This window comes from Ambystoma mexicanum, chromosome 2p, assembly GCF_040938575.1.
Source record: "Ambystoma mexicanum isolate Mex_15411 chromosome 2p, UKY_AmexF1_1, whole genome shotgun sequence".
NCBI classification, from domain to species: Eukaryota; Metazoa; Chordata; class Amphibia; order Caudata; family Ambystomatidae; genus Ambystoma; species Ambystoma mexicanum.
This window is the reverse complement of record NC_090923.1, coordinates 1,210,106,159-1,210,128,419: the sequence shown is the minus strand read 5'-3', so window position 1 is coordinate 1,210,128,419 and position 22,261 is coordinate 1,210,106,159. Positions and strand designations below refer to the sequence as shown.

At 44.8% G+C, this 22,261-nt stretch overlaps 1 protein-coding gene across 2 annotated transcripts in view; it reads right to left on the bottom strand.

Annotated features, from left to right (window-relative positions):
- The window catches only part of TAFAZZIN (tafazzin, phospholipid-lysophospholipid transacylase), a 212,134-nt gene that overhangs the window by 49,632 nt on the left and 140,241 nt on the right, over positions 1–22,261 (bottom strand). Inside the window, exon 11 of one of the 2 annotated variants that reach the window (XM_069645469.1) lies at positions 7,236–7,292. The exons of the other annotated variant lie outside the window; for it this stretch is intronic. Within the exon in view, the coding sequence (XP_069501570.1) occupies positions 7,251–7,292 (42 nt within the window). The 3' untranslated portion in view covers positions 7,236–7,250. Of the gene's footprint in view, positions 1–7,235; positions 7,293–22,261 lie in introns of those variants that run through there. 2 annotated transcript variants of the gene reach the window in all.

Below are 22,261 nucleotides of genomic sequence, written 5' to 3'. Positions count from 1 at the left end.
AAGACCCTCCCCACTCCTAAAGCCAGTTTTAGGATGAAATCTTTGTGGCAAGTCCAACCCCTCGTAGTTGCTGCAGGAGTGGGAGAAAGGGTAAACATGCTTACACTTACTCCCATGAATCCACAAAGCCATTAGATGGGTTTTTCAAAAATGTGTGTGGGTAAGCTGGAATACCAGTGCTGTTAACCAAAACAAAAGGGGTCAATCTAGCAGCCAACTGCACACCTAGTACAGTTTGATTCTACCCAAAATCTCAAGATGCATCACAATAAATTGGTACTAGTGGTGTGTTCTTAGTCATAAAGTTTTATTCTATTACTGGATGTTAAAGAACAATCAGCCTGACATTGCAGTGTATTCAGCCTAAACGTTTTTCGACAAATTGTCTTTGTCAAGGCTGACAAAGAATGCAAATAATTACAAAAGTAAAATAAACGACCATGAGTTTGCTGAAATATCAAAAATGGGTAAAAAATATGAAGGAAATAAATTAAGAAATGAATATACATACCATGAACAGGTTGGGCATGCAGGTAAGAGTTACAAACAGAACAAGGAGAAACTGAAACTGATATTACAGTGGTTGATACCAATAGTGAATTAAAACAGACAATTGTTTAATGTCTCATAAATATTCAATTTTAACCGCTGAACAGGATTGCATTCTCCATGCTTATTAGTAGTTAACATGTGAAGCACCCAAATGCAGGTACATGCGTGGGTAATTCATTTGGATGATCGGTTGATAACATTTTGAATCAACTAAATTGTGTCGCCTGATAGGTGATTAAAGATTGTTACGTGCTTCATAAAAATGAATACAGTGCCGTATTAGCCTGTGTCAGATTGACAAAAATAAATGTAACTCATCCTTGTATAAAAATAGGGTGATCAGCAAAAGGATTGGAAAAAGAAAAGAAAAAAAAATTATATTATATATGATACATTACTTACCGTAATCGTATTTCTGATGCTTGTATCTGCTTAGATTCACATGCTGTGCATAGGCCGACATCTAGTGGAAGCTGCAGAGTATTACAGTTTGTTTTTCGAAACTCGAAAATGGGCGTCGACACAGGGGGTGCCAGTAATACTATCCCTAGTGTGACGTCCACTGTACCCAAGATCCCTCATGCGTCTAGGATCCTCAGATTGTATTTTTTCTGACATGAGGTAGCATGCGGAGTAGCGCGAGTACAGATAATCCAAGCAGATAGACAGAAAGGTAAGACTACAAGCCATCATGCGCCTTCTCTCAGAGGGGAGGAAGGGTGGGTCGCATGTGAATCTAAGCAGATACAAGCATCAGAAATACGATTACGGTGAGTAATGTATCCCTTCTGAGGCTTGTGGAATCTGCTTAGATCACATGCTGTGCATAGATTAGCGAGCAGTACCTGAAGAAGGCGGTGGGATGTGAGAAGGGTCATGAGCAAATAAGTGTCTTAGAACCGCTTGTCCCACTTGTGTATCTGCCTTGGAATGGGTGTCAATGCAGTAATGCTGAGTAAAAGTGTGAATAGAGCTCCAAGTAGCTGCTTTGCAAATGGTGTCAAGGGGTACATTTGCAATGAAAGCCAGAGTGGCCCCAACGCCTCTAGTAGAGTGGGCTCTTGGCGTGAAAGGCAGAGTTCTTTCAGAAAGTGAGTAACACAGCTGGATACAGTTAATAATCCACTTCGAGATGGCACCTTTAGAGACGCGATCCCCCTCTCTGCCTGTAGCTACGGAGACAAACAGTTGATCTGTTTTCCTTAGCGGTCTGGTCTTATTTACATAGTAGAGGACCGCCCTACGCACATCTAGGGTGTGGAGTTTCACCTCAGCCGAGCTTTGCGGGTCCTGGAAGAAAGCCGGAAGCTCGATGGACTGGTTTACATGGAATTTAGATATAAATTTAGGTGAGAACCTAGGGTGTGTGCGTAAAACCAGTTTGTCTTTATGGACAGTAAAGAAGGGATCCTGCACTGACAGAGCCTGAATTTCACTGACCCTTCTTATAGAAGTAATAGCTACTAAGAAGGCCGTTTTATAAGTCAGGTGTTTTAGACTGCCTTTATGCATGGGTTTGAAAGGGGGGCCCATGAGCTTGGCTAGCACCACATTAAGGTCCCACCCTGGTGGTGGGTTTGAAATAGGAGGGTGAAGTCTCTTTAATCCTTCCATGAAGGCTTGAACTACTGGTACTTTCCACCACGAAACCTTGCTATGGGAAGTGGTGTAAGCCGACAGGGCTGCCAGGTGTACTTTGTGAGTTAAAAACCAATCCTGCATCCAGCAGGTGGAGCATGTATGTAACAATAGTGGAAGGAGTGCAATCAACCGGGTTGATTGATCTACTCTGGCACCAGATAACGAACCTCTTCCACTTGTCAAAGTTTCCTAGATTCCTTTAGGATGTCCATACACCTCTGTGGCAAATTGAGATGTCCAAACTCTATGACCTCGGGAGCCATGCTGCCAGGTTCATTGAGTTGGGTTGCTGGTGCACTGTTTGACCTTGGTGCTGGGACAATAGGTTGTACCAGGCTGGAAGTTTGATGGGCTCGCACACCGCCATCCTGCGTAGGTGTGGGAACCACGGTTGTCTTGCCCACATGGGAGCAACTAGGACGAGCGTCATCGACTCTCTGTTCATCTTGTTCACCACTTTCCTGATGAGGAGTTGGTGGAAAAGCGTACGCAAACATCCCTGACCAGTTCATCCACAGGGCGTTCCCCTGGGAGTCTGGATGGGGGAACCTGGATGCAAATCCTGGGCATTGTCTGTTTTCGCTTGTGGCGAATAGGTCTATAATGGGGAAACCCCACTGAGAGAAGATATCTTCTACGACCTCTCTGTGTAGAACCCATTCGTGTTCCTCTGGGAGGGAGTCTCTGCTCAGAGCATCCACTAGGGAATTGAGCTCCCCTGGAACATGTTGTGATGACAGGAAGATGTTCCGTCTGAGTGCCCATATCCAGATTTTCTGGGCAAGCTTGGACAGATTTGGCGAGCGAGTCCCTCCTTGCTTGTTCAGGTAGAACATGGCTGTTGTGCTGTCCGTCCGGATTTGCACTGACAGGTTTAGTAGGTGGGGCTCGAACGCCTGAAGCGCTCTGAATACTGCCAGAAGCTCTAGCAGGTTGATGTGGTTCTTGGCCACTGAGTGAGACCAGAGACCCTGAGCTGTGTGGTGGAGATGGTGAGCTCCCCACCCCGTCAGGCATGCATCTGTAGTGACTATTGCCTGTAACTCGGGATCGTAAAAGGGTTTCCCCTGTGCAAGATTCTCTCTTGTCCACCAGTGAAGGCTTTGTACCAGTGTTGGTGAAACGACCACTAGATCGTCCCACTGACCACTTGCCTGAGACCGCTGTTTTCACGAACCATTTCTGCATGGGACGCATGCGCAGGCGCGCGTGGGGACCAGGTAAATACATGACGCCATCATGCCCAGTAAACGCATTGCTTTGCGTACCGTCATTTGTTGACCGGACTGATAATGCGGAATTTGCAGTAGTATATTCCGAATTCTTTCTTCTGAAGGAAAGGTCACCCCCTCTTGGGTATCTAGGATTGCTCCTAGGAATTGTTTTCAGGTGCTTGGCACTAGGCTTGACTTTTTCTCGTTGATTGAGAAGCCTAACTCGTGAAGGAGGTCGATAGTCCTTTGAATGTTTGTCCTGCAAATTCCTGGGGTTTCCCCCGTTTGAGCCAGTCGTCCAGATAAGGGTACACTGGGATTGCCTCCCTGCGTAGGTGTGCAGCCACCACCGCCAGTACCTTGGTGAATACCCTTGGTGCTGAAGCTATCCCGAAGGGCAGTACCTTGAATTGGTAGTGTCGACTGTCCGCCTTGAAGCGCAAATACTCTGTGCGCTGGGAACATGGAAATATGAAAATAAGCATCTTTCATATCCAAGGTTGCCATGTAATCCCCCTTTTTTAGGAGGGGGATTACCTCTTGTAGCGTGGTCATATGAAATTTTTGGGGCTTGACATACTTGTTGGCAGGCCGTAAGTCCAATACTGGGCGCATTGTCAAATCTTTCTTTGGCACAAGGAAGTGAGTTGAATAAATACCCTTGTTTACCTGGTGTCCCGGGACGAGTTCTATCGCGTCCTTTTCTAGCAGAATGGCGATCTCCTCGAGGAGAATCTTCTGATGTTCTAAAGAGTGTAATCTTTGTCGTGGAGGATGGTTCCGGGGACGCTGCAGTAGTTTTATACAATATCCTGTGGATACTGTTGACAGCACCCATCTGTCTGATGTGATCCCTTCCCAAGCCTGGGTGAAGTTGGAAATGCGTCCCCCTACTGGGGTTGCGTGAGAAGGGACCCTGAATTGAGCGTCACTGCTTTGGTGGAGGCGTGCCGCCTCCCTTGTTGGGGCTGCCTCTGCCACGACCTCTCATATTACCCCTGCCGTAACCCTGGGTAGACTGTTGGTTGTTGTTCCACTGTGTACCCTGCCCTTGGGAATAGGTTGATCCTCTCTGGGAATTTTGGCCGCGTGGGCGACGAAAATTACTATTCCCTCTCTGGTTAGGGGGTTTATTGGTTAACTGGCCAAGGGACTTGAGTGTTTTGTATTCGTCCTTGGCATTCTTCAGTGCGTCTTCGACCGCCTTACCAAACAACAGATTGGTTTCCACCGGTTTGTCCAACAATGATGCCTGGGTTTCTGCCTTAAACCCAGACTGCCGTAACCACGCAAGTCTCTTGATAACAGTGCCTTCCGCTATCAATCTGCCTGCGTTGTCCGCGGCGTCGAAGGTTGCTTTCAAAATGCAACCAGACACGGCTCTACCCTCTGCGGAAATCCGAGCTAACTGGCCCTTTAAAGGTTCAGGAGCAGAGGCTATGAGTGCCGCGACTTCTTCCCACTGATGGCAGTTGTAGCTGGCCAACAGGGTGGTGGAGTTTGCAATCCTTGCTTGATAGGCGGACGTTGAGGCTACTTTCCTGCCGAAACCGTATAGTTTTTTGCTCTCCTTGTCGGGAGGAGCTTCGGACGATGACAAGGGTGTTCCAGCCCTCTTACGAGTGTTGGTGACAACTAGGGAGTCTGGCTTCAGATGTCCTCTTATATAGAGAGGGTCAGACTGGGCCGCCCTGAAAAGTTTTTCAACCCTGGGATTGACTGCTCTGGTGAGGTTCGGGTTCACCAGGGACGGATCTATTCTCCGCTGAATGGACTTAAGGATAGGGATGGTCTGGGCAACAGGCCTCCTTTCACTCACTAACTCTTCCGCAAAGTCCCTTTCCTCCTGGACACCGTGGATGTCAATGTGGAAATGTTCTGCTGCGCGTGCGAGAACCTCGTTTAGGAGGGGTTGGTTATCGACCGGGGAGTCGGTAACCGGGGAATCTACTCTGTATGTTTCCGGGTCCTCCTCTTCCTCTTCATCCCCATAGTAGCCTGTCCCGGTTTGCTCTTCCATCATACCAAATTCTTGGTCCTCACAAAAGGAAGCCTCTCCTTGATACAGTGAGTATGGTCTTGCGTATGGTTGTACCTCGAAGGGTTCTGACCTCATCGGAGTTTCAAACCGGGGCTTTTTACTCGGGGGGGGGGGATAGGATCAGTAGAGCCTGAGGGTGTCGCCCCCTGTGGATCATACGAGAGGAAATGTTCTGGATTTTTATCATAAAAATCTGCCAAAGAAGACATTCTTGACATGACCCTATCTATGTCTTCACTGGACCATTTTTTGGAACTGGGGATGACTCTCAGCAAGTCTATGGGATTTATCTTGAGTAGCTTTGCTGGTTTTAGACATATCAGCAGACCTGGTTTTGTCTGTCTGTTTAAGGGGAGTGGTGTGTTTCACAGGTGTGGAAGAGTGCAAAGGTTGTTTCTTCTGCTGTTTTCCCCCCTCCCCGTGAGTGGAAAAATGTTTTCCCTGTCCTCTAGTGGCTCCGGAAGTTTTCGACGCCTGGCGTCGAGGATCAGGGGTGGTGTCCCTGTCCTTCGAGCGTGGGGCCTCGCTGGTTTTAACTGCGGGCTCCGACTCCTGGAGCGCGGCCTGGGGGTGGAAGTCGTCTTCGTCTTCCGACGATCGAACTTCTGTTAGCCTAGGGAGCGAGGCACTCTTGGCAAGAGTGGATGATTGCCTGGAGTCATGCGGCGATCTTGATCGAGAGCGCCCAGAGGACACCGAATCGGACTGTTCCGTTTGTGCCTCTTTCCGAGAACTTGACGTCGTCGAGTCTCGGTTGGACTTAGTGTGTTTAGTGTGTGTAGTATGTGAAGTGCTTGTGTCGCCGGGGGTCTTCCCCATAGCCGCCCTGCCGGACGACCTTTCGAGGTCGGGGACGTAATGCCCTCGCCGTCCGAAAGTACGGCGTCGCTGCCGTCGCTGAAGGCATGGTGGGCCCAACGCTTCGTCGAACGGTCCTTAAGTGTCTTAGGTTTAAAGCTACTACACGCTCTGCAGTTCGCTTCGGGGTGGTCCCTCGGCAAGCAGAGATTGCACGTGGCGTGTCTGTCGACCCAAGGGTATTTGCGATTGCACTTGGGGCAGAATTGAAAAGGGGTACCCCCTCCATACGCCCCTTGAGGCAGCGGGCTGTTAAGTGTAGGAAAAGTATAAGGTGTACCTATATACCAAGAGTGTAGAGTATATATCACCCCCCACTCTCCCTACTTGCAGGGCCGAGGCCAGAGGCCTTCCGAGGCCCAAATCCGTCGGGCAGCAGCCGACGGTTGATTTCTTCTCCAGCCGGCGTCGAGTGTCGAAGTTCGACGTTGGGGTGGGGAAGGATGTCAATAGATTATTATTTTAAATTTTTAGCAAAAGTATAGCTAAGGCCAGGGGACTCTGCAAAATGCTTCCGACCAGTATGGCGGAAAAAAACAATCTGAGGATCCTAGATGCGTGAGGGATCTTGGGTACAGTGGACGTCACACTAAGGATAGTATTAATGGCATGCCCTGTGTCGACGCCCATTTTCGAGTTTCGAAAAACAAACTGTAATACTCCGCAGCTTCCACTAGATGTCGGCCTATGCACAGCATGTGATCTAAGCAGATTCCACAAGCCTCAGAAATATATATATTTTGGTTGGATGTAGAGTCCAGAAATTGTGAAGACTAATGATGTTAAAAATGGCATGCAGGAGTGTCTTCAATAGCTGGAAGGATAAATATCAGTGGTATGGTATTAACAACAAAGTCCCCCTTTGCTATTGTGAAAAAATATCCCTTGTCTTACCTCAAACAGGTAAATATTTTGGTAAGCCGATCAATGTCTCGTCCATGAAATTATCGCCCGAAAGGCCGATGCTGGTTCGATATTATTAAAATCTGAAATAGTTATGGGCAAACTATTAGATGCAATTTTGGTCGCTTATAGTGCCCTGGATAGTAAGATTGACTAAGTCATAATTGTAATACAATTTTAAGTGTATTTTGATTAGCATTAGTACTAGATGATTCTGAACTCCTGGGGAATGATGTGAATCCACATCAGGGTGTAGTATATATATACAAAAGACTTCTTAACACATACCCAAACCAGGATTAAAAACGGGCGTATGATTAAAGAAAGAGGAGGAGTTTGGAAGAGGAGGGGTTTGGCTTGTGTTGGTGGAAGTGGAAAAATTGTGTGTATAAGCAAAAGTTTGTATTTTGTTTACGCTGAATGCTTTAATAAAAATAAAACAAAAATATATATACACACACACACACACACACACACACACGTATATACACACATGTAGTTATTAAACACATTAATTAGCCTGCATTTTGGGTGCTGCAAGAGTGCAATTCTCATCTTTGTTGATGAAACGAAAATGATTATTAAGTGATTATCATTTACTCGCACAAGTTGAGGATCTGTACAAAGAATGAACACCTCATTGTTCAAAGTTTAACATCACTGGTAAATTTAATACATAAAAATGACCATTGCATCAGTAATTAATCTTGCTACAGAAAGACATGGAATTGATACATTGAAAATGTTTTCATCGCTAATTAATCCTGCTACAGAAAGTCATGCATCTCATGTTCTGAGTTGAGACCCTCAGTGGTATATTGTAATAGGCAGATGCATTTAGATTCAAGGTGTCTCAGGAGGAGCATCAGATGCCCCCCACATTTACCCAATTTGACATGGAAAAGTCCTATGAATCTAATGTCACTCTTATCATGCATCTGGTGACATTTCTGCCAGTGTTGTGCTAAGGGTAGCCTGAGATCTTGACTCCTGAGACTATGCAAGTCCTCCCCGATTTGTATTCAAAGTGGTCCGATGGTGCTTCCCACATATAATCTATTATAAAACGCAAATTATGGCATAAACTACATACTTCGTTTTGCAGTTGATAAAGTCTTTTATCTGAATTGATAGGTCCTCTTTGTGTGTGAATTTTTCAGTGTCTCAATGTGCATATTGACACATGCTGCAGGTGCCACATTTGTGAAAACCTTTTGACATGCCCAACCAGTCACTGCCCTTGGTAACATTATTTTTGGTATAGTATTTGCCCTTATGTATATAAATTTGGGTTTGTCACTTATATGCATTTTTACATCCGATTCCAGTACATTTTGCAAACCAACACTCGGTACTACGTGCCAGCAGCACTCATTGGGGAACCACTATTAAAAACATTCCAGGAGGTGAATTTCACAGGGCACACAGATATTACAGTGAAGACACTCAATTTATCCAAGAATGTCCCTTTATAACAGAGATTTCGAAGAAGGGGTTATTTGCACGCTATTATTGCAGAATCTTGTAACACAGTTTTTAACAAAAACAGGACATACCTGTTACAATCTATCCCAAAACAAGCTAAAGATATTATTCGGACTGTGGATATTGTAACCCAATAATCCAAAGATGTACATATGCTATACAAAATTGTCCATCCAGAGACATTGGCACCTCTTACGCTTGGATCCAGATCTAAAAATGCACATGGGTGACAAGCCCACATTTATATACAGTAGGACACTGTAAGGAAAGGCTTGCTATCATCAACGAAGACTGACACAAATGAGACAGTTCAATGGAGTTTATACAATTTTAAAAGGTTGGTTAAACGCCTATCCAAACCTAAATCGAAGGATGCGAGCAAGCTACAACCATCAAATAATAACATAGTCCTAGTCGAGTCTGTCAAAATAAAAGGGCCTAATAAACTTATTGCCAATCCTTACTTCTAAATATAAAATGGTGTGGGACAGTAGTATACGCAAAAAAGGAAAAGTGTTCAAGAAACAATGGGCCTCATTACAAGTGTGCTGGTCCGGAAACAACGGTGCCAGTGTTTCCGGACCGGCACACTACCACTCTGCTGGGCAGGTGTCCGCTGAGTTTTTACGGGAGCACATGGCGTGTTAGCAATGGTGCCGGTGCTCCCGTGTCCCCATTACCTATGGCAATGGAGACTAAAGAAATGATCGGCCCGACCTCCCGGCCGCCGGACTTGGAATAGCCCGGTGGCACCGGGAAGTCAGGCGCCAGTAATTATTTACGGGTCTGCTGGCAACCTGCCGGTTGCACCGGCAGGGTTACCGCCAGACCCGTAATGAGGCCCACTATGTCAGGACAGTTGAACATTTGGCCTCCCTTTCCCACGCTTTCAGCAAAGGACAAGGCAGCCCGCTCGAGCCTCATACACACTCACGGCATGAGGACACAGTTCAATGGTTCAGCTGTCCTCACACCACTCTGGCAAAGTCTTTAAGAAACAAAAGGATTCTCAAAAGAAACATCTCTTGTTAAAACACAGGCTTCCTCAGCCTAGAAACAAAGATCACTTTACTTGTCAAAACACACAGTATTACCTTCTTTCCCAGTGACTGCTGGTACTTGTAGTTCCTCTTTGCCAGTCTTTTACTGCAGAGGTTCTGATGTAGCAAACAAAACACAAAAGTTCCTTTCCTTTGTCAAGATTCTCACATTCATAAGTTCACAATTGGTTCTCCCTCCTTAAGGCTCGGACCACGTGTCCCCCTCGTCCAGACTCAGACCCCTTTTCTACAATGTTCACAATTCACAACTTGGTATCCCTCATCTGGGCTCAGACCATGGATCCCCCTCTTCTGGGTTCAGATCCCTTTTGACACCAGAATCGAAGTCGTTCGACTGTGCGCAGGATTTTGCTTGACCTGTCGCAGGACCACATCGATTTACAATTCTTTACAACTCTTTAACTTTTGCCACTTCTCAGCTGGATACCTTACATAGACCTTCGATTGGGCACACATGCGGTACCGGACCACTGTCTCAAAGCTTTGCTCTTTTGGACTACAAGTCTCAGAATACACATTCAAGGTTTTGCTCCCACTTCGCCAGTTACAGGCACTTTTGGGATTCACACAAAGTTCTTGACACAAAAGATAATCCCACCTTAGCTTCCCTCGAGTCACAGGGTCTCCCATCTTTTAGTCTCAGTGATGAGGTGTTAGCGGGTCCTCAATGGGGATTCACTTGAGGTCAGGGTCCCAGCACCTGCCCCTCAACTACCTGGGTTTCTAGAACTCACCCAGGGAGCCAGCACTGAATAAAACACTACCAGAAAAGTGTAGCTGGAGTTTTGGTTTCCTGGGGCATGGCTCCCCTGCCACACTGTAGCCTCCTTGGTACTCCTAGGCCTCAGTGTCTTGGCAGTCTGTCCCCCCTTCTGGCTTCACAAGGTTCTCCCAGCTGCTGACTTCAGGTCTTCACGGTTCCTTCAGCATCCCCTGCTCGCTCAGAGTGTGCCTGGGTGGCTGACCTTTTTTTTTGAAAGAGTTCATTGGAGTCAGGTGTGAGTAGTTGTCCCTACCTGCCTGTCTCTACTTGACTTCACCATCGGGATAACATGGAGATAACATGGAGACTGCCCATAGGAATCCATTGCCCATTGATTCCTATGGGTAATCCTCATGACTCCCACCTGCCTCTTCCCCGTCCCAGTAGTTGGAGTTCTAGAATTGAAGTAGGGATTGTGAGAGTTGTAGGTTTTCCTGGAGATCATGGAAAAACCATGTAGATTTTTGTCTGGATTAAGGGGTAAATGTATTGATAGGTGAATGGATTTTCTATTGGGTTTTAATTTCCTTAGTTGTTTTCCCCTTTTTCTTACAGAAAGGTACTGGGGTACGATGGGACTCTGCTGACAATATTCCATGACAACTGAGGGGATGCCGGGTAGGAGTATATCGGAAGGAATACCATGTCTCGCCCAAGGGCATGTCTCCCACAGTCCCCAAGGATCCCCTGCCCAGGTGATCCTCCCTCGCTCATACGCCCCCAGGGTTGGGATCCAAGAGCCATGGCCCTCCCCTGGCCACCTGAACAAAGGATCCCTGGGAATAGGCCTGGGAGAAACGCCTTAAGTTTCTCATAGCACAGACTATCAGAAACCTGTTGTGCCCATCATTTTTAGATACTTAAACTAATGTTACCAAGGGCAGTGGCTGGTTGCGGATGTCAAAAGGGTTTCACTAATGTGGCACCTACAGCATGTATCAATATGCATATCAGGATACTGAAAAAGTATGTAGTTTATGCCATCATTTGCGCTTGTAATAAATTATATGTGGGAAGCACCATCAGACCACTTAGAAGTCAAGATCTCAGGCTAACCTTAGCACAACACTGGCATAGATGTCACCAGATGCATGTTAAGAGCGACATTAGATTCATAGGACTTTTCCATGCCAAATTGGGTAAACGTGGAGGGGATCCGATACTCCTCCCGAGACGCCTTGAATCTAAATGCATCTGCCTATTACGATATACCACTGAGGGTCTCAACTCAGAACATGAGATGCATGTCTTTCTGTAGCAGGATTAATTAGCGATGAAAACATTTTCAATGCATCAATTTCATGTCTTTCTGTAGCGAGATTAATTACTGATGCAATGGTCATTTTTATGTAATAATTATACCGCTGATGTTAAACTTTGAACAATGGGGTGTTAATTCTTTGTACAGATCCTCAACTTGTGCGAGTACATGATAATCACTTAATATTCATTGTTTCGTTTCATCAACAAACATCAGAAATATACTTACTACACCCCGATGCAGATTCACATCAGTCCCCAGGAGTTCATAATGATGTAGTACTAATGCTAACCAAAATACACCTAAAACATTAACTTTTTAATGCATCTCCCGCCAGTGACAGCACATGGCACAAATCAGTTTTGCAGAAGTGATCCACTCACAACGGTCCGAGCAGTCTAGTCGCCGGAGCAAGCCATGCGTAACGATGTCATTACACACATGCGCGCAATATAAACACAAGAATCAAAGGCACTTGCGTGGGGAATAACACAGACATCCATACAGATGATTCCCGACAGGACATCAACCATATTATTATAGTAGGTAAGTCCCGCGCTCATATATTTATACTAGCCTTTCTCTCAAGATATAAGTCCTGATACTCACAAGTATGGTGATTCACCCAATGTCAGCATATTGTATTACAATTATGACTTAGTCATTCTGGCTCCCTGCTTTGGAACAGCCTCCTCCTCCCTCTTTGTCTTGAGCAAGACCTCCTTGAATTCCGGGAAAAGCCTAAAGAGATTATAGTCTGCCTGCCTGCCTGCCTGCCGCCCTCCCTCCCTCCCTCCCTCTCTCCCTCCCTCCATCCATCCATCCCCCTGCTAAACGTACAGTAGCTTGAATGGTGTGCAAGGCCCTTATTCATCTTTGGGGCCCTGACCTCCCACATCTTATCATCCCAGCTGCTGTCCATCCCCTGCGCTTGCCTGGGCTCACCATCCACTACTGGAGGTCGCACTTCCCTTTCTTCATAGCCCCTCACCTGCTGCTCTCCCTGCGCAGCATAGCACCTATCCCACAACCCTCTCCCGTGCACGTTCTGAACACTCACAAGGCATAGAAGGTTCGTCTTTTGCTCCCCATTGTCTCTTTGTAGATTGTTGTATTTAATTATTTATCATTGTTCTAATTATATTGTCTGTCATCCCGTCTCCTCCCTGTTGCCCTGTGGGCGCTTTGAAACAGTATTTGCTTCCTGTATAAGTGCCTAAAAAGCGAATAAATAAAAGAAATGACTACCAGGGCACTATATGCGACCACAATTGCATCTAATGGTTAGCCCATATCTATTTCAGATTTGAATAGTAATATCGAACCAGCACCGGCCATTCGGGTGATAATTTCAGCAACGAGATATTGATCGGCTGACCCAAATATTGACGTATTTGAGGTAAGACAAGGGATATTTTTTCACAATAGCAAAGGGGGGACTTTGTTGTTAATACCATACCACTGATATGTATCCTTCTAGCAATTGATGACTAAGAAATACTCACGTGCGCAACATATTGGAAGTGATCATAATAAGGGTTAAGCCATGACACACTCCTGTGGGCCAGTTTTAACATCATTATAATCATCACAATTCTTGGACTCTACATCCAACCAATGTATATATTTTTTCCAAATCCTATTGCAGATCACCCTATTTTGGTACACGGGTGAGTTACATTTATTTTTGTCTATCTAACAATTCAACACTATATTCATTTTTATGAAGCACGTATCAATCTTTAATTATCTATCAGGAAACATACACATGATACATTTGGATGACGACATGATAAATTTGGATGATTGGATATCAACATCAAATTTCTTAACAATTTAATGGACTGAAAATTCAAAATGTAATCGAATGACAATTCAAATGAAGTACCCACGCATCTACCTGCATTTGGGTGCTTCACACTTGCACAGTAACTACTAATAAGCATGGAGAATGCAAGCATGTTCAGCGGTTAATATTGAATATTTATGAGACATTAAACAATTGTCTGTTTTAATTCACTTTTGGTATCAACCACTATAATATCAGTTTGTTTTCCCTTGTTCCGTTTGTAACTCTTACCTGCATATCCAACCTCTTCATAGTATGTATATTCATTTATTTATTTGTTTCCTTCATATTATTTAACCATTTTGAAATTTCACTGAGCTCATGGAAATTTATTTTACTTTTGTAATTATTTCCATTCTTTGTTAGCTTTGAAAATGACGTGTCGAAACACGTGTAGCTTGAATACATTGCAATGCTGATTGTTTTTTAATATCAAGTCTTACGATAAAACGTTATGGCTAAGCGCACGCCGCAAGTACCAATTTGTTGCCATTATATGGGTTTAAACCAGATTGCTCACAGAGTAGGAAATACAAAAACCCTACAAGTAAACATTATGCTCGTGTGTAATCCTAGAGGTATTGAAAGGGTCAAAAACATTAAAACAATAACCAGAGGGCCATAAAAAGACCAAATATAATTTTGCCACACAGTACAGAACCAGGATGGATGTTGAAACAAGTAACAAAAGGTAGTTACTGTCATGCTACTGCTTTCTATGCACAGAAGTGAATCGCAATAATTTATTAGTCAAAGAAATCAGGTAAATGCTAAAATTCTAGTCTTCGGTGTAAAACTCTAGGGACCCAAGGGACACTCATGAAAACCATCCACGTCCAGATAAGTACCAGTGTTCAGTTAGTTTTCAGGAGATTGAACATCCTGAGGGAGAGAGAAGAGAGGCCACCATAGTTAGTGAATATATATTTGACACCTCGGTATAGCCAAACTATAAAGCTAGTGCAGAGCAGTAAGGCAAGATTTCAGGATCTATGGGGGTGGTGTAATTGTACATTGAGCAACACACAGAGCTCTCAAACAAATCAAATAAGTCTGAATGTACAAAATACACTATTTACTAGTGGTAGGGAGAATTCTAATTTCTGTGCCAATTCCCTTCAACCATAGATACCCCCCAGCTCTTTTGCTGGACTTAAGGACTTTTTAATTTTTAACCTGGAGTGAGTGAGACCTTTTTCTCACTCTGTCACGTGTGTTGGGCTGGATTGGACTATATGTTTCCACTGTTTTTGTAGTCTGACAAACTCCATAGGCATCTACTTTTTGTATGGTGACACACAACATCTTTTAGTGCAGTGTCACAGAGAAATCCTTTAGATTTCTCATAAGGTTTAAAAACCTTTTCTTGTGTGAACTACTGTTCCCGAAAATAGTAAAGTGAAATTGACTTCACTTACCATTTCCCTTAGTAGGTCCAGCACACACCATCTTATGTGGAGTGGTGGTGGGTTACTTGGTAGCCCCTTCCCCTACTCTCTCATGTAACATTTTTATGTTACCCTCACTTTTTTAAATGGCTGGTGGCAGTGGTTTAATGTTCCTACCATTGTGCTTTTCTACCGCAGGCTGAATCCTCAGCTGCAGTATAGCACACATGGGTGACCATTTTGTCAATATGGCCCAGTCTTCTTTGTTTGCCATTTTCTGTTTGTAAGGTCTTTCTTGGGTTTTACTCTGCACGTTGAGTCCGGTTTGAGCCCTTTGTTTGTGTTGCCTTTGGCAGGCTTCCGCCCTGAACCCCGCCTCTGGCTCCAGTGTGTCTGGAAAGACAGGATGTGAGGGAGGTTCCCGAAAATCCCATGTCCTTTGTCTCTAGGAATGCTTGAATGCTGGCTGGCTGTCCACTAAGGGCAGCCACCCTGCTGTGTGATAGACAGCCTAGGCTGTGTATGATTGGGGAGAAACCTGCTTAAAAGCCGAGGGTTTTGGGACTAGAGACAGGACCCAAGGAGTGAAGGAAGCCCAACCAGTATCCGAGATCTGCGGTGCTGCCATTTACCGAGCGCTGAAACTGTGGAGTGTCGCTGAACCGAAAAGCGCCCATAGCTGCCGACGACCTCCAAATGGCTGCCGCCGAAGCCCTCCAGGCATCCTCCCTCTTGTCCCCATGACTGAGGCTCAGGAACCCAGGGTCTGCACTGCTGCAACAGGACAGAATACAGCTGGACCACTCTTCGTCAAACCAAAGGTACTGTTGAGACTTGGGGTACTTACCTCATTGTCTCGTTAACTGTGCTCTTCTCAGTTGAGACTTGCATTGGCTTACGTTTGTTTGGTTATAACTCTATAAGTGCTTTCTGCAAAATCTTTAACTTTGTGCAAGACTTTTATTATCTAAGAAGTGCCTCCGCTCCATAGATTGTGCTCCAATTGACTTTGGCTGTCCTGGCTCCCTGCAGACTCTTCTAGTCCATTGACTTTGATATTTTTGTCCCTCATAGGTGATAGCTTGTTCTAGACTGTTATTGCTGGGAAATGCGTGTCTAGACTTAATTGGAAGATTTAAGTATACCCACATGCCCCGAGAACCTGTTTAACCTTTTTCCTTCCTTTAACCTTTCCTTTCTGCAAACTCAGAATCTGCAAATTATAACTAGTGATATATAAATGCCATTACTGTCCTTGTGAATGTAGTCCCCTCCAGGTGTAGGATGTGTGTAAACAGCATATCTAAAGAGTATCTACTAAAATTGAGCTGAGCCTGAAAAGTATTTTAAAGTATATTTGATTGTTACATAAATTGTCCTTTTTAAAGAAGGTTTATTTAAAAATTGATGTTAAATAATTATCAATAACAGAAACCTTAAGTATAATTGTTAATTGGTTACTTGTAAATACACATTTCATTGCTACAGCTCACATTTACCCCTCTTGAGATCGGCCTGGCTGCTCATTCACACTAACAACTTGTGCAGTACAGACCTATATCAAAAGGTGGGTTACCGAATACCAAGCAGATATGGGTTGGCTAGTCTCACACAGTGTGACTACTCGAATTCTTACCCAACAACTAGGCCTTAACCACTCTAGACAGGTAAAATCACAAGCAAGTAAATATTTTTGTATAGGTATACGTTTAGATGGATTTCCAAAATCAGCCCTGGGGAGGGGGGGAGGATTTTGGAAGGCCACCCTATTAAGGTGAACAGGGAAGACACTGAGAGGTTAGCCAAACCCGGTAAGGTAGCAGAACAGCTAGGGTTAGTCTCAGGAAGGGTGTGAGAGTGGTCTAGGGTTAGAGTCCACACAGAGCAACACAGATCATTCTAGTTAGACAGGCAAGTATACAATAGTTTGAGGCCTTTCAAATGTACATTAAGCAAGTAAAACGAGTCATATATTGTCACACGAGCACTATAAAACAAATATATACATTCGCCCTTAGAAGGAATAGAACATCACTTAATTCAATGGCCAGTGAAACACAGGCAAGTACTCAGATGCATTATAAATAGAAAGAACACTTCAGGATAATTATAGAACAGCTTCCCCTAGCTCTTCTACAGTCCAACCCTAAGATGGTTTGGGGCCTTTTGCCCAAAATCCACCACTTCCAAAGTAGATACTTCACAGGTAGGGTTATTAAGAGATTGGTAGTGACATTGGTTATGATTAAGAAGAGTCAAAAAGTTAGATACAGGTACGGTAAGTAAAGTCACTCAATCCCAGTCTTTATGATAGTCCTAGAAAGGGATCCTTGACCATGCCTGCACAGACCAAAGTCAGGAAAGATCGATTTAGGTGCAGGACTTTACGCCCATGTAACCCTATGGAGGCCGGGGGAGTTGGGGCTGGAGACAGAAACGAGTAGCCCAACTTATACCCACCCGACTCAGATTTCTCCAGAAACCACTGCTGGTGTTCCAGAATCCGTTGGGGGCACCATATTCTGTACTTGGTCCCATCAAAGAAGGCCTAAGGGTTGTGGGTGCAGAGGTTACTTTTGGATGCAGGATTTAATTTTGATAGGTCGCAGTGCTTATGAATCGGTTCCAGAAAGTTTGCAGTAGAACACCCAAACAATGAAAGATGACAACTTCTGGTGCAGACCACCTCAAGACACCAAGTATTGAAGAAGTGTTGCAATGGACAAACAAAGGCGCATGCCCAGCACAGCTTTCGTTTGTGTAAGAAGGCTGGCAATACAGGAGCAGGCCTCTCGTTACACAAGCTGAAGATCCCCCAAGTTTCAAGGATGCACTAAGAACAGAGATTCAATGAGGTAGCTCAGGAGCTGGTCATTCCACCTGTTGGTCCAAAGACACATAAGGCGAGGATCCTTGAGCAGGAGTCTAGACTGGTTGTTCCCATTGGCCCAGCGATCGAAGCACCAACTAGAACCTTCTTGAGATCAGGACAGAGGAGCAGGGCTTCACAGGGACAGCACTAGAGTTGATGCTAGTCAGCTTCAGGGGTCGTCCTCGGTTCATCAGCCGGCTGCACTTCTTTGTACAGGTCTTTGCTCCAATGATGATGATCTGTTGAATGGCTGCAGGTTCCCTCCTTTTATCAATGATTTGGCCCACCAATGGGAAGGATCTGCAGCATTCAAACAAACAGTCAATGGCTATCCACTCATGGGAAGCCGCTGGCCACAACATCTGCCCAGCAACAGACATTCAGGCACCAGGGATGTGGATGGTGACTAGAGTGTCACGGACCACTCCTCTGGACACACACACACAAACCACCGCTTAGCCCGTGAACGCAACAGCTTTCCCCAGGAAAGACCATTCCATATAAGGCATTTCCTGACCTGATGTTAGGCAAGATTGTATGCAGTACCCTTTGGGTGCACTACACCAACCCTGACCTCCTGGCACTAGGAACCCAACCTTTGGTATAAGCTTGTACTACACAGGTTGGTAGCGTGTTGAGCAGCCAGGCTTATCTCAAGAGGGGTCAATGTGAGCTGTATGGGAGTTACAGAGATTCACAGTGGCAAGTATTCAAATAAACTTACACACAAGGTTTATTGATTAAACAATTATTAATTTATTTAACAGTCAGTTAGAGTAAGCCTTCTTCAGAAGGGGGCAATATAATAGTAACACACAAATACGCTTCAAAATACACACTCTTAGTATTTCTAAACCAGCAAGTACCCTTTTGAGATGGCCCACTGACACTTCCTACACCCTTAGGTGACTTTAGTAACTAGGACACTGTGGACATTAATATACTACTGTTGGCATTTAGAATCATACTTAAGGGTTTGTCAAAGATAAAGGTTATTATGACACAACAAGAGATCTCACAAATATTCTCAAAGCAGGTAAGTACTTTTGTAAATCCCCCAATGCAAAGTTAGTTAACCCCTTCCTGGAAGGAAGACCAAACACATTCACAGCGGGGAGAAGAGTCATTCAGGGAGCCATTCTAGGCCAAATTCAATTGAGTAAAACTCTAGGTGAAACTGAAGCACTTCTCAGAGGTAGGTAAAAGTCTTGCACAATGTTTTAAAAGTCTTTGTAGAAAGAAGAATTGAAAGTAGGGCCACAAGCTATTTAGGCTTGTGAAGTAAAGAAGATATCAGCAACTCTACAGAGCAACCACAACAAGTCTGACCAACAGAGAACAAGTGCAGTTACACAACAAGAGGTAAGTTCTCTTAGACTGTACAGTACCTTTAGGCTTTAGGTTGAAGAAAAGTGCAGCAGATGACTTCTGTTCCTGTGCAGCTCTGCAGATCCTGGTGTTCCTGTTCCTCAGACGTGGAGACAAGAGGGAGGACTTCTGGCGACTCCTGCATTGCAATGGGACGGTCACCGACCACAACCGGCAATCTTCAAACAAGGGGCACTTCAGTGTTTCAACTCCTTGCGTCTACCGCAAAAAGCAACACTGTGGTGTCTGGCTGTCGAGATGGACTTTCCTTGCATCTAGGGCCCAGCACTCTGTTGAGGTAGCTCAGGCTCGGCCAGTCCTGCTTCCAGGGAGTCCGAAGGATCATCTTGGAGCTCTTGGCGAGCTTTAAAGCAACACACACAATCTGGTGTTCCTCTCCCTGGCGTTTTGGTTTCCAGCAGCAACTCTGTGGAAATTCAACTAGCTCCGAGAGGCTGTCCAGGTGTCTTACCTTTGAGTTGAATGGTCCCACCAACTCAAAGGGAGAAGTCGTCCTTGCAGGGGCTTCTCTGTTTATAAGAATTTCGAGTTTCAGCACAGCAGCAGGGCTTCACCGGGCGAACCAAAGGTCCAGGAGTCACAGCAGCCGTCCTCTTCAAGTTCTTATTTGGTTCCTTCGTCCAGTGGTCGACTCGGCGCTCCAGGCCAAAAAGCCTTGCCTTTTATGCAGGTTTCTCCCATTCATTCGGAGCCTAGCTTACAGTCGCCCAGCAGGGTGGCTGTTCTTGCCGGACAGTGAGCCAGCCAATCACCACAGAGTGCATTTAGGTGTCCTAGGAGACTAAGCACAGGGTCGGGCACCTCCCTCACTTCCTACCCCCACCAGACACCCTGGAGCCAGAGGCAGGCCTCACTCGTGAATCCTGCCAAAGGCAAAGCACACCTGTTTGGTGCGCAGAGTAAATCTCAAGAAGGACCTTTCCAAGAAGAAATGGCAAAAAAAGAAGACCGGGCCATTTTGACAAAAATGGCACCCTTGGGTGCAACAGCAGCCCGCGGTAAAAGCACACCAGGGTAGTTAAAAGTAAACCACTGCCACCAGTCATTCATCAAGGAAAGGGTAACATAAAATTGTTACATGAGAAGCTAGACAAAGGGGACATTAATAACCCCTCTGGCACCCTATTGTAAGATTGTGTGTGCTGGGTCTACCAAGTTATAAATGTAAGTAAAGTCAATTTCATTTTACTGCTCTTGGAAACAGTAGTTTATACAAGAGAAGGTATTTAAACCTTTGGGAACTCTTAAAAGACTTCCCCGTGAGACCGCCCTGAAGGTGCAGTGTGACACAATGTAAAAGATGATGCCTATGGAGTTTGTCAGACTCCATAACCAAAAGAAACACAGAGTTCTAAACCACATTAAAATACACGAGAGAGTGGGAAAAAGGGTCTCACTCTCTCCAAGTAAAACATTCAAGTCCTCAAAATACAGCAAAGTTGATGGGGGTCTCTAAGGAAGCGAGGAATTAGCACATTTCTGAGAATTCTCCCCAACACCTGAGAAGGCAGAAAGTCGGTCAAAGAACAAGCAAACTACTTTGTGGCACAGCCATCTTAGGGTGCTTACCACCTTTAGTAGCCATCTGGGGTAAATGCAAAAGTGCATGAGCAAAATGCACCAAAAATGGTAAAAATATCACTGCTGCTACCAGCTTGTCTTAGACACAGTGTAAAAGTAACCAAAAAGCCATTATATAAAAAGATATAACCGCACTTCACTGCAAGGTGATGTGTGCAATTGTAACAAAAACAGAAATGTGCAAAGAGAGATAGTCTCGCAGTACTGATAGTCTTAGGGACTAATTAGTTTCCCTACAAGAATGAGCAAACTGACAAGGGAAGTAAAGCAGAAAGCTACCTCCAAAAAGTCAGGAAAGGGGTCAAAACAAAGCAAAAAGAAAGGGTGCCCCATAGAAGTCTTTTGGGGGAAAGCAGTGAAAAGAAAATATGTTATAACAGTACATTCAAGATAAAACCGATTTGCATTGACCTTTCCCAAAAAGTCTATTGCAAACAACTTTTGGCAGGGGCGTTGCTAGGGGGGGCTTAGGAGGCTATAGCCCCTGATCTTTTGGTTGTAGCCCCGGATAGAATTTCAGGAGCTACAGCCAAAAGACTAGCTAGCCCCCAGTCCCAACAGTTCCGACATCAGCTTAGCCCCGGGTCTTTTCCAGACCTAGCCACTCCCCTGACTTTTGGACAATCTGCAAGGACTTGGAAGATATTTCGTGAAATAAATGCCTGGCACAGGCCCATCCAGCATCGCAATTTTGTGGGAAATGTGTTGAATGGTTCAAAAGTTATTAAGCAAACAACAAACAGCTGTTTGGCCTAATCACAGACATTTTCCCAAAGAGAAAAATGTGCTTTCATTAAACACCCATAAAAGAATGGGGGAGCCAAGGAATTTAGGGGTAGAGCCAGATGCAAGCAGAACATTCTCAAAGATGCATGCCTTGACTTCTGCTTCCCCACCCTCAAACACAAAGCCCATACCTGTCATCCTGCTTACTCAACCCCCACAGCTAAAACCCCAATACATGACATCATCCTCCTTGCCCATTACAACACAAACCCATAGGTGATGTCTTGCTTCCATGCCTCATAACGGCCATGCTATACCTGGCATCCTACTTTGGGAAGTTAAGGCACATTGAAATTGAATGATTTGTCCAGGATCACTCTTTCTGTAAAATGGGATTAAATCACAATCTGTACTTTAGACACTTGAGCTCACCATCTCATCTCTAACTGACATAAATATAACTTAAGGAGCTAAAACAATGCTCCGTTTCATAAATATGACTCAAAGGTAGACAAGTCATATTGTAAACCTCCCTGATAAACCTATAAAACCTTATGTTAAGCAAAAAGAGTGATTATAGCTTTATTTTCAGCATCCTGAATGGAAATCTACATGTACCAAAATGAACAGTATTTTCGCCCTTAACAATACCTTGTGTTTTCAAGACTTGAACACAC